Source organism: Cricetulus griseus, chromosome 8, assembly GCF_003668045.3.
Source record: "Cricetulus griseus strain 17A/GY chromosome 8, alternate assembly CriGri-PICRH-1.0, whole genome shotgun sequence".
Classification (NCBI taxonomy): domain Eukaryota; kingdom Metazoa; phylum Chordata; class Mammalia; order Rodentia; family Cricetidae; genus Cricetulus; species Cricetulus griseus.
This window is the reverse complement of record NC_048601.1, coordinates 21,777,643-21,789,479: the sequence shown is the minus strand read 5'-3', so window position 1 is coordinate 21,789,479 and position 11,837 is coordinate 21,777,643. Positions and strand designations below refer to the sequence as shown.

At 49.4% G+C, this 11,837-nt stretch overlaps 1 protein-coding gene across 1 annotated transcript; it reads left to right on the top strand.

The window, feature by feature from the left end:
* The first annotated feature begins 15 nt into the window (after window positions 1-15).
* Window positions 16-9,998, top strand: C1r (complement C1r). Its single transcript, XM_027428222.2, has 11 exons — window positions 16-174; window positions 843-1,071; window positions 2,739-2,931; window positions 3,280-3,426; window positions 3,525-3,721; window positions 4,020-4,167; window positions 4,367-4,488; window positions 5,173-5,251; window positions 5,579-5,734; window positions 7,953-8,027; window positions 8,758-9,998. Coding segments are annotated over exons 1-11 (2,118 nt in total). The 5' UTR covers window positions 16-172; the 3' UTR covers window positions 9,528-9,998.
* The last annotated feature ends 1,839 nt before the right edge of the window (window positions 9,999-11,837 follow it).

Genomic DNA, 11,837 nt, shown 5'->3' with positions numbered 1-11,837 from the left:
TGCAAATGGTTCATTCCCTACAACATTCCTCCGGGAATGGTCACCCCCCCCCCCGCTGCCACAGTCCTTCCCTCCCCCTTCTCTCCTCTGCATGCCCAATCCCTATTTCAACTTACAGTGCCTGAAGACTGTCAGGAGAGCTGAGGACCCCAAAACAAACTGGCTTTGAGACATGTGAGTACCAAGGGAGGAGCTGGGCATAGGAGGCAAGCATGCTCCCACATTATTAAAAGACTAAGAAAAGGGCAGGACACAGCACTCTCCCTCCCGTAGTTCCCTTCTGCAGGGCACATACACATACAGGGACACGCTACACTCCTCAGCCCCCCTCCCAGGGACCAGACTCTGAGACATGTGCCGCAAAGGCCTCTCTTTCCTTGACTCTGGGCTCATAGCAGGGTAACAGCGAGGGGAGGGAACCCTCTGAATGAGGAGAGAATCCCCTATGTGTGCTTCTCAGACTTCATGAAGGGTTTCTCCCAGACGCCTTTGTTGGAGCCTTAGGAGCCCTAGCAGGGCTGTCTTCACCCTCAGTGAGCTGGTCTGGAGCCAGTCCAATTCCAGGAAGAAAAGAAGATGAAAGAGGAGGGCAGAGGAGTCAGCTTAGGGGTGGGGGGGGGCATGATGGGAGCACAGTGACCTCTGGACTGGACACTGGCCTGGGAGGACACTGATGCAGCAGCTGCAAAGGCTTGCTGCCCTGTTCACAGACCTCTATGTAGTCTAGATGGGCAGTGAGGAATGATGGGCAGTTCAGGCATCCCATCTTTGCCCACAGCAGCCCAAACGGCCAGGGTGCTGCACCCTTACAGACTCACAAACACCCTGCCTCTCTTTAACAGGCAACTCTTCGCCCTCCTTCTGGTGACCCTGTTCTACAGGGTGGGGGGCTCCACCTACACCCCTCAGAAGCTCTACGGAGAGGTGACCTCTCCTCTATATCCCAAGCCTTACCCCAATGACTTTGAGACAACCACTGTGATCATGGTCCCCAGGGGGTACAGGGTGAAGCTCGTCTTCTGGCAGTTTGACGTGGAACCCTCTGAAGGCTGTCTTTATGACTATGTCAAGGTAGGAGTCAAGCGGGAAGGAAGGGAGAGAAGGCTGGGCCACGAGAGACGATGGAAGTCCGTGCTCTAAGCACCCTGGACAATACGCCTGCACCCCATCATTGTGCAGCTCTGTAGAAATGATGGCCTTGAGTCTTTGGTGCCATAAATGGGGTACTTGTGGGTTTTGTGGCCCTCGGTGAGAATCATGGTTGGAGGGAAGGAGGGCTTTGGGGGTTTTGTTTTGTTTTGTTTCCAGGAGATCTCACTATGTATAGAAGTCAGGAGACGGTTAGCTGTAAGACCTTGGGAAATAGCTCTGCCTCAGTTTCCCTGTATGGCTACCTACCTCATCAGTAACGTGAAGGAATTAAACATGTGGCAGGTGGCACTCGGCCTTCCAGGAGGACGAGGATCTCAGTGCCCTCTGCTCTGCACACTTCAAAGGGTTTCTTTCTCGGCCTCGTCTTTCTGTGTCCAGAAAAGACAAAAGGCGGGATTCAAGCAGAAAGAACCTTCGTCCTGCCACACACTGTCATTCTCAGGCATCAGCTCAGAGCTGAGAGAATAATGTGAAGGCTGCACATCTTTCCAGCAAAGAGGATGAAAAGTCCTCAGTGTGGGGGTTGGGGGTGGGGGGCGGCATTGGTGAAGTTAGTGGGAAGACATCTTCTGTGTTTGAGAGACTGACGAGTCTGAGAAGAAAAGCAGTCGAGATGCCAGGCAACGCTGGCCAGTGCCGAGGCTGCCGGGCACCAAGCATACCATCATGTTCAGTTGGGTACATCAGGAGGCAGGGCTGAGTGTGGTTTTTAAACGATGGAGTGGAAAGCAAAACAAAACCCTGGGCGTGGATCGTACTCCGGTGATCCCGATACTAGGGAGACTTGGAATGTTTTAGACCACCTGGGCTACACAAGTTCAAGGCTAGCCACTCTCTCAAAAACACCAAGGAGGGAAAGGAAGGTGAGAAGAGGTGGGGCGGAGAGGAAGAGGAGGAGAAGGACAATGACCAACCCAAGCTCTAGGGGTGAAGGAGTGATAAAGGTACCTAGAGACAAGGATTCCTGGGGGAGGAGGGGACTGGAAGTGGCGGGAATGAGTGAGGTCAGAGCCTTGGGGTGGGGACAGAAAAACGGGATAGATGGCCAAGCCCAGAATAACAGGTGAAGAGCTAGTCAATGGTCGGAATGGGAAGGCAGAAGAATTGCAAGTTCAATCGCAGTCTAGGGCTGGCAAGATGGCTCAGTGGGTAAAGGCACCTGACTCCCAGCGTGACAACCCTGAGTTCAATCCCAAATGCACATAAGGAAGGAAAGAACTGACTCCTACAAGCTGACCTCTGTGCTCCACATGTATGCCCCAACACGAATAGACACACACACACACACACACACACACACACACAGAGAGAGAGAGAGAGAGAGAGAGAGAGAGAGAGATATTAATAAATATCATCAAAGCCAGTCTAGGCTATGTAGTAAGATCCTACTCAAAAAAAAAAAAAAATTAGAGCATGACTGAGATGGACAGGGAAGCATCACCTGGAGATGTCCATAGCACCCAGATCTGACAGATAGTAACATTAGATCACGATTCAATCAGAGGTAAGAGAGAGAGGACCTTGGCTGGCCTGCCACATGGGACCAGGCTCCTCAGCAGGGCTCTCTCTTGTCCTTCCTCCACCAGATTTCTGCTGATAAGAAAACTCTAGGGCGGTTCTGTGGGCAGCTGGACTCTCCCCTGGGGAACCCCCCGGGAGAGAAGGAATTCGTGTCCCAGGGGAACAAGATGCTGTTGACCTTTCACACAGACTTCTCCAATGAAGAGAATGGAACCGTCATGTTCTACAAGGGCTTCAAGGCCTACTACCAGGCTGTGGGTGAGCCGTCCCTGCAGCCAGTGCTTCTTTTGGGCCTCAGTCTCAGGAGTGGGTAGGGGACAAGCTTGAACCCAAAGATGTCAGAAGCGTGGCTCTCCTTAATTCTCTCAGCAATATGGGGTCTGACAACCTGGGCTCTGCTGCCAGCGAGCAGTTCCTAGAGAGTGTTAGGGAGGTATGGAGGCCAGAAGTGGACATTGTCTCCTGGCCTCTGGCACATGACTCTTTGGGAAAGAACCACACAGCAGTCTCTGGAAAGAGGCCCCCATGCCATGCACAACAGTAATGCATCTGATCCCAGAAGTCTCTGGGTAGGAACTTAACCCTTCCCTCTGGAATCCCTTCCAGACATTGACGAATGTGCGCCCCAGTCCAACTCAATGGAAGGTGACTACCAGCCCCAGTGCCAACACCTGTGTCACAACTATGTTGGAGGCTACTTCTGTTCCTGCCGTCCAGGCTATGAGCTTCAGAAAAATGGACAGTCCTGTCAGGGTGAGCCAGAGTGGGGGTGAGGGTGTGGCAAGGACTGAGCAGAGGCTTGCTGGGCCAACCTGAGAGCCCTAATGACCTGTCTGGTTCCTCTCTCATAGCTGAATGCAGCAGTGCGCTGTACACAGAGCCCTCAGGGTATATCTCTAGCCTCGAATACCCACAGCCCTACCCACCGGATCTGCGCTGCAACTCCAGCATCCGGGTAGAGCGGGGCCTCACTCTGCATCTCAAGTTCCTGGATCCTTTTGAAATTGATGACCACCAGCAAGTACACTGTCCCTATGACCAGCTCCAGGTACAGCCATCCTTTACACTCTCCTTCACGTATCCATAGGGCTCCTCGGGTCCCTGCTTCTTCCTGGGTCCTCTGACTGAATGGGATCACACATTGCTGACCAGCATCACAGCTCCCACACAACAGTCAGTGGGTCCTGGGGACGGGGGTGTCCTCATTTACCTGTCCCTGAAAACATACACCGGGTAGGATTCCATCTCTACCACCACCGTTGGCCATGAGGCTGATACCCCAGAGGCCATGTGTAAAAAAGGCACCCTCTGGAGATATAACATCAGTCCTCCCCTCCTCCCATCAGATTTATGCTAATGGGAAGAACTTGGGTGAATTCTGTGGAAGTCAAAAGCCTCCAGACCTTGACACCCGCAGCAATGCAGTGGATCTGGTGTTCTTCACAGATGAGTCAGGGGACAGTCGAGGCTGGAAGCTGCATTACACCACTGAGAGTAAGAGGTTCAGGGTGGAGTGTGGCTTACTGGTAAAGCTCCTGTTTAACACGTGTGAGACCTTGGGTCCAATCTCCAGCACCCCCAAACTAAAATAAGATACCTAAGCACCTCCCTTGCCTGCCAATTAGGAGGGAAAGTGGGGAGAAGGAATGACAAATGGCTCTAATCTGAACATTCCCTCTGGCCTCACCCACAGTCATTAAGTGCCCCCAGCCCAAGACCCTAGATGAGTTCACCATCATCCAGGAACCACAGCCGCAGTACCAGTTCCGGGATTACTTCATTGCCACCTGCAAACAAGGCTACCAGCTCGTGGAGGTAAGAGGCTGGGGCTGACAGGAGAGATGCTCTTGTCGCCCCAGGGGGAACTGAGATAGTCTGATAGACAGTACTGTAGACTCAAATGGGGCTGTTGAGGGTGGAGCTGAAAAGTACCAGTCTGCCTGCTGTCCAATAAATGGAACTGAGGTTCAGGGCCAGCCTGGGTGACTCGATGAGACCTTATCTCAAAGACAAAAGTGAAAAAGAGGGCTGGAGATACAGCTCAATAGTAGAGTTGCCTAGCATGCAGGCGGCCCTAGTTCAGTGCCTGGTGTACCATAGAGAGGAAAAGAATCGACTTTGCCTGCACACTGGAAACACTCAGAAGATTTTTAAGAAACCAATGTCTGGGTTCCCTGCTTGAGAACCTAATTCCATCAAGCTGTAGGGCAGCCTGAGCACTATTTAAAACGACCGCCTGGGGTTCGGATGCACAGCCAAGTTTAAACACTACAGGACCACTTTAGTTACTCACTGTAGGAACAAGAACTCAAAAGTCAGGGTGGACTCCAGCATCACACGGTGGCTGCCGTGTGGCAGGGACAAGTACCCTACCCTCTGGGGCTCTTTAATACACACTGGTAGTCTCACCACAGGCCCACTGCCCTGTCCCTACGCTCCATGTGCCGCATGGAAGGGGGAGCTGTGTGCTGACGGCTGGCCTAATTTCCACTCTAACAGGGAAACCAGGTGCTGCACTCCTTCACAGCTGTTTGCCAGGATGATGGCACATGGCATCGTGCCATGCCCAGGTGCAAGAGTAAGTCACAAATGGGATGTCTCTGCCCTAGGGACCTGCCATCTTTTAGTCTTGAGTGTTGAGCTGGGAGGGAGAAAGAATCCAGACTCTCATCTGTAGGGTCCTGACTCTCGGCTTGTCTTTTGAAGTTCACAGCCCACCTCAGAAAGTTAAGTCCTCATCTCAGGCCTGATGGGCTCTCACAGAACTGAACTTCCCTCCATCCATTGCAAGGGTCCCCCCTACTGGCCACACTTCTCTGAGGTTCTCTGAGACAGCTCACACTCCCGCCAAAGTCTCCATGCAGATGGTCTCCACTCCCTTAAAACCTTGTGTTCTCTCTCTAAGTCAAGGACTGTGGGCAGCCCCGAAGCCTGTCTAATGGGTACCTCCACTACATCACCACAAAAGGCGTGAACACCTATGAAGCCAGGATCCAATACTACTGCCATGACCCGTATTACAAGATGAAGACCAGAGCTGGCAGCAGCGAGTCTGTGCGAGGTAGGAACTGATGCCCATTTCAGTCTTCAGTGCTCTTTACAGCTGTGAGGGACACCTGAAACAGCTTCAATAGAGTCCTGGGCACTGGCTGAAGGATCCTAAGTTACAATGCCAAAAAAGTCTAGTAGGTTTGAAGAAATGGACACCCAAGCTGAGGGAAAATAAAGACTCTCATAAGCCATCAACTCCTTCTCACCACCACAACCATTACCAATACAACCTCTACCAGTAACAATGCCATCATCCACCAAGAGCACCACCATAGCCACCATTGACACATCACCAATACCACCATCACCATTGTCACTTCCAACACCAACGGTCACCACCATCATATCAACACCAGCACCACCAACACCATAGGCAACACCAACATCACCACCACACTGATATTACCAACACCAACAATCTCTACCACCACCACCACCACCATTACCAAAACTAATACACCATCATTGCCATCACTATTATCATCACCATATCAGCAGCCTCCACCATATCATTTCATTAGCAATACCAATAAAGTCATTGCCACCAACTCTACCATTAATAATAACACTATCACCATGACAGCCATCACCGCTACCACCATCACACTTACAGTGCAACGCCCTCTCTGGTCTCCCTCTCTCAGGCTTCTGTGTTGTGATCTTTTGCATTTAGGTTTACTTAGTGCTTCTCAAACTCGTTTGTGGGTTGGTTGGCTTATTGTAGTCATAGAAATTGAACCTAGGGCATCTCTTATGCACACTAACCACTGAGCTATGTCTCAGTCTGCCCTATTGATTACTATTCTCTCTTCTCTCCTCTTTTCTCCCCACCCCTTCTCAAACTCACCATGTAGCCAAGGATGATTTTAAACACCTAATCTTCCTCCTTTTATATCCCAAGAGCTAGGATTATAGGTATATGCCACCCTACCTAGCCAAAATTTCTCTTTAAATTTAAAAGAAAAAAATCCAAGGTGAGTATATTGCTCAGGGGTAATGCACTTGCCAACCATGTGAGAGTCCCTGAGTTACATCTTCAACACTGGGAAGGAAGGAAGGGGGGAAGGAAGGAAGGGAGGGAGGGAGGGAGGGAAGGAAGGAAGGACGGAGGAAGGGAGGGAGGGAAGGAAGAAGGGAGGGAGGGAGGGAGGGAAGGAAGGAAGAAGGGAAGGAAGGAAGAAGGGAAGGAAGGAAGGAAGGAAGGAAGGAGGGAAGGAAGGAAGAAGGGAAGGAAGGAAGGAAGGAGAGAAGGAGGGAGGGAAGGAGGAAGGAGGGAAGGGAGGAAGGAGGGAGGGAAGGAAGGAGGGAGGGAGGGAAGGAAGGAATGAGGGAAGGAAGGAGGAAGGGAAGGAAGGAAGGAAGGAGGGAAGGAGAGAAGGAAGGAAGGAAGGAAGGATGGAAGGAAGGATGGAAGGAAGGAAGGAAGGAAGGAAGGAGAGAAGGAAGGAGGAAGGGAAGGAAGGAGGGAAGGAAGGAAGGAGGAAGGGAAGGGAAGGAAGGAAGGAGGGAAGGAAGGACAGAAGGAAAGAAGGAGGGAGGGAAGGAAGGGAAGGAGGGAGGGAAGGAGGAAATAGGGAGGGAAGGAAGGAAGGGAGGGACTTAATCTTAGTTTCCTCATTTTAACATGAAGATAATACATACTTGAAAGTGTCACTACGGTAAAAAGGGATAATGCAGAAAAATACTCAGTAACAACATGGCCGAGTATCAGCAATCAGAAGATGTAGCTACTGCTGGGTGTGGCACTGCACTCCTGGAATGCTGGCACTGGGGTGATATATGGCAGAAGGATGGAGAGTTCGAGGCCAGCTTGAGTTCATAGCAAATTCAAGGCCAGCCTGTGCTAAACAATGAAATCTGAAGAGAGAGATACAGGAAGGGGCATTATTATCTATAGCCCTGCTTCCCAGGTGCTTCACTGGTAAGCTTTGCCTAGCTTCCTTCCAGTGTGTAGGTCGACTTTTACAAATGGGTGTCACCCCAGATACATATAGTTAAGTATTCTGACTTTTTTTTCACTCAACAATAAGACAAAATATGTGTGTGGAGTCTCTTAACACATTTATATGTCCATATAGATTTGAACCTGTTAACTTTGATCCATGATGTGGTGGCTCTTATCTCCAACTCCCTATACAACACCCTTAGTGTTCAATGACCTCTGACCTCTGCTGCCTGCTTTCTAGGCCACCACCTCCAGCCTTTATTCTAACTCCTTTTATCTGCAGGGTTATATACCTGCACAGCCCAGGGCATTTGGAAGAATGAAGAGGAAGGGGAGAAGATGCCCCGGTGTCTGCCAGGTAAATACTGGGTCATCCCAGGTGGCTTGCAGTATTGGTGGGGCCTTAGGAGAAGCGTGGTACAGAGAAAGGAAGTCAAGTGATTCGATGCCTTAGCCCAACGTGAAAACCTGGTGAGGAGGAAGGAAAAAGGAGTCAGAATGAGGGTCCCAGGAGAGAGGCAGAAAATCTAAACTAGTGCTCAAACAAACAAGGAATCGGAGAGTAAAGTCAGAGAAATTCCAGGAAGGAATATGTAAGAACAAGGGGAATTAGCCAAGAATGGGCTATAGGAGGAGCTATGGGGGCAGGAAGATAAAGGAAAGAAAAAAGAAAGGAAAAGAAAAGAAGATAAGAGAAAAAAAGGAAAGGAAAGGAAAAAGAAAAGGAAAGGAAAGGAGAGGAAAAAGGAAAGGAAAGGAAAAAGGGAAAGAAAGGAAAGGAAAAAGGAAAGGAAAAGGAAAAGGAAAGGAAAAGGAAAAGGAAAGGAAAAAGGAAAGGAAAGGAAAGGAAAGGAAAAAGGAAAGGAAAGGAAAGGAAAGGAAAGGAAAGGAAAGGAAAGGAAAGGAAAGGAAAGGAAAGGAAAGGAAAGGAAAGGAAAGGGAAAGGAAAGGAAAGGAAAGGAAAGGAAAGGAAAGGAAAGAGTCAAGAGCAACAAAGAGCAAAACTGAACCAAAGAAGGAAGGAGGGAGGGCGAGACCAGGAAGGGCGGGACCTGGGGCTGACTGGTCCTTATCCCTTGTCTCTTCAGTGTGTGGGAAGCCTGTCAACCCTGTGAAGCAGAAGCAACGTATCATCGGAGGGGAGGAAGCCAAACCCGGCAACTTCCCCTGGCAGGCATTCACCAACATCCATGGGCGAGGAGGCGGGGCCCTGCTCGGAGACCGTTGGATCCTCACCGCAGCCCACACCATCTACCCCAAGGGACACAACAAAGAAAGCAACCCTAGTAATGATATTTTCCTGGGCCACACAAATATTGAAGAGATCGAAAAATTGGGACATCACCCAGTCCGTAGGGTCATCATCCATCCCGACTACCGCCAAGATGAACCTAACAATTTTGAAGGAGACATTGCCCTGTTGGAACTGGAAAACAGTGTCACACTGGGTCCCAACCTCCTCCCCATCTGTCTCCCTGACAATGAGACCTTCTATGACAAAAGCCTCATGGGTTACGTCAGTGGCTTTGGGATAACAGAAGATAAACTTGCTTTTAGCCTCAGGTTTGTCCGTCTGCCTGTAGCTGATCGAGAAGCATGCCGGAGATGGCTCCAGACGAAAAAGAGTAATGATGTCTTTTCTCAAAATATGTTCTGTTCCGGGGACCCGACTCTAAAGCAGGATGCCTGCCAGGGGGACAGTGGAAGTGCGTTTGCAGTCTGGGACAGAGACCGTGATGTCTGGATTGCCACCGGCATCGTGTCCTGGGGCATTGGGTGTGGTAAGGGATACGGCTTTTACACCAAGTTACTTAATTATGTTGACTGGATCAAGAAAGAGATGGGAGAGGAAGACTGACCCCAGAGTTCACTAGGTCAGAACCCAGTATGTAGTTTACAAAATAATTATCTGACCGATTGTTGATAACCGCCGTGATTCCCTATTAAAATCACAGACAGTACGTAGACTAAACTCTCTTTTCTATAATCCCATCAACATTCTGGTGTTTTGTTTTCAACATAGTTTGACTAGGTATCCCAGGCTGGCCTAAAATTTACAATCCTAATGTTGGGCTGGAGAGAGATGGACTGTTCTTGCAGACAACATAGTTTGATTTCCAGAACCCAAGTCACATGGCTCACAACTGCCTCGAACTCGCGCTCCATGGAGGCCCAAGGCCTTAGGCCTCTTCAGACACCTGCACATACCCACACACACATATACATAATAAGTACCATGTGTAGACTATATTTTGTCTTGATTGTATGATGTGAAGAAAGCCCTGGTTTTTCTTGTGCAAGCTTGAAAATTAAAAGCTTTTTAAACACATTGCCTTCTTGTCACTACATTTTGCTTGAGGAAGGAAGAGTGTGAACTTGTGTCTCCGAGTTCAGTCACTAACCATCTGAGACACATTCTTACTCTATTGTCCAGGCTGCTCTCAAATTCAGAAGCCCAGAAGTTCTCCATTCTCAGCGTCCCCAGAGCTGAGGCTACAGTTGTGTGCCACCATGCCCAGTTTACTAGAAACATTATGAAATAAACAGTGTTCTTTCTTTTCAATTTTTATTTTTATTTATCACATGTGGGTGTTTTGCCTATGCACCACACGCATGTAGTTCCCCCAGAAACCAGAAGAGGGCACTTGATCCCTTGAGGCTAGAGTTACACATGATGGTGAGCTCTGTGTGGGTGCTGGGAACCGACCCTGAACCCTCAGGGAGAGTAGCCAGTGCTCATAACCACTGGACCATCTCTCTAGCCCCATCTTTCCTTTTTTTTTTTTTACGGCAATTGTTTCTTGTATTTTGTTACAATAATGAGAAGCTGACTAATGTGATTATTCACTGGAATAAGAAAATAGTTTCCTCTGACTAAAGAAAATTGATGATTCACCAGGTGTGGTGCAAGTCTGTAATGCCAGCATTCAACAAGTAGAGGCAGTAACAGGTTTTCTGTAACTCGATGATAATAGGGTTCTCTGAAGATGGTGTAAGCCAGATCAAGCCGAATTGAAAAAGTAAAAGAACAGGTTTACTTGAGCAAAGCAACTCCAGAGTGAGCCCCTCAGCCCCAGAGATTGGGGCCAGAGAAGTCACACAGTCGAACTAAAGCAGGGAGCTTATATACCCTGTAGGTGAGAGGTGATGACGAGGGGTGATGATGTGTCTCTCCACAAACTAGGTTTGGGCCCAAGTATGCCCAAGTATGCTGACTGCTTTAGGCCAGGGTCTTGGGCTACTGGCAACTTCAGGGGAGGAGCCGCTGCAGCCGCCAAAAAGTCAGAACTAGGCTTTTTGGTGCCTTTTCTTTGTTGGAGATTCTCTGACAGGGCAGGGTTTAGAGAGAGGGGAATGGGGTTTTCCTGATCCAGCAGGAGTGAGCTGCAGGTTCCAGCTGAACTGTTAGGGTCCATGAGAAGTCCCATGAACTACTACCAGTCACGTGTGCAATCAGCAAGAGCATTTTTTTAAATATTTTATTTATTTATTATGTATACAACATTCTGCTTCCATGTATATCTGCACACCAGAAGAGGGCACAAGATCTCATAACGGATGGTTGTGAGCCACCATGTGGTTTCTGGGAATTGAACTCAGGACCTCTGGAAGAGCAGTCAGTGCTCTTAACCTCTGAGCCATCTCTCCAGCCCGAGCATTTATTAGTATTAACAACATGTTGGGGCCCAACCATCTGACAAAGTGGCAAATGGCAACCCCAGAGAAGCTCACACGCTCCCTTTAATCAGGGATAGGGGAATTCCAGGGAAGAGAGATTAGTCTGGGAACTGATTGGTGGGTTTAAACAAAAAGTTCATAGGGTTGGTAGGTGGCCCTAGTGGTTAGGGACTTTTCAGGGGCAGGGTAGAGAAAACTATCTTAAGCTAGCAGATGGCTGTGGGGCCTACTGATTGGTTGCCCCTGAGTTATGGTTTTTCTGAGAACTGCTTGCTCAGCTCCAGTCACCTCCAGTAAAGTGAAACTAAGTCCTTGTCCCTGGCAAGGGCTATTAGAAACCTATCATGGCTCTGGTCTGGCTCCCAGACCCTCTCAAACAGGCGGGAGGAGCACAAATCCAAGGTTATTCTTGGCTGCATGGCTAGTTTGCGGCCAGGTAAGCCACATAAAACCTGTTTCAAGGAAGGGGGGAAAGAAAAGGAAAGGGAAA

Coding starts and splice junctions, on each gene's coding strand:
- C1r (XM_027428222.2), top strand. Junction 4,489..5,172: donor AAGGCTACCAGCTCGTGGAG/GTAAGAGGCTGG, acceptor CCACTCTAACAG/GGAAACCAGGTGCTGCACTC. Junction 5,735..7,952: donor CAGCAGCGAGTCTGTGCGAG/GTAGGAACTGAT, acceptor TTTTATCTGCAG/GGTTATATACCTGCACAGCC.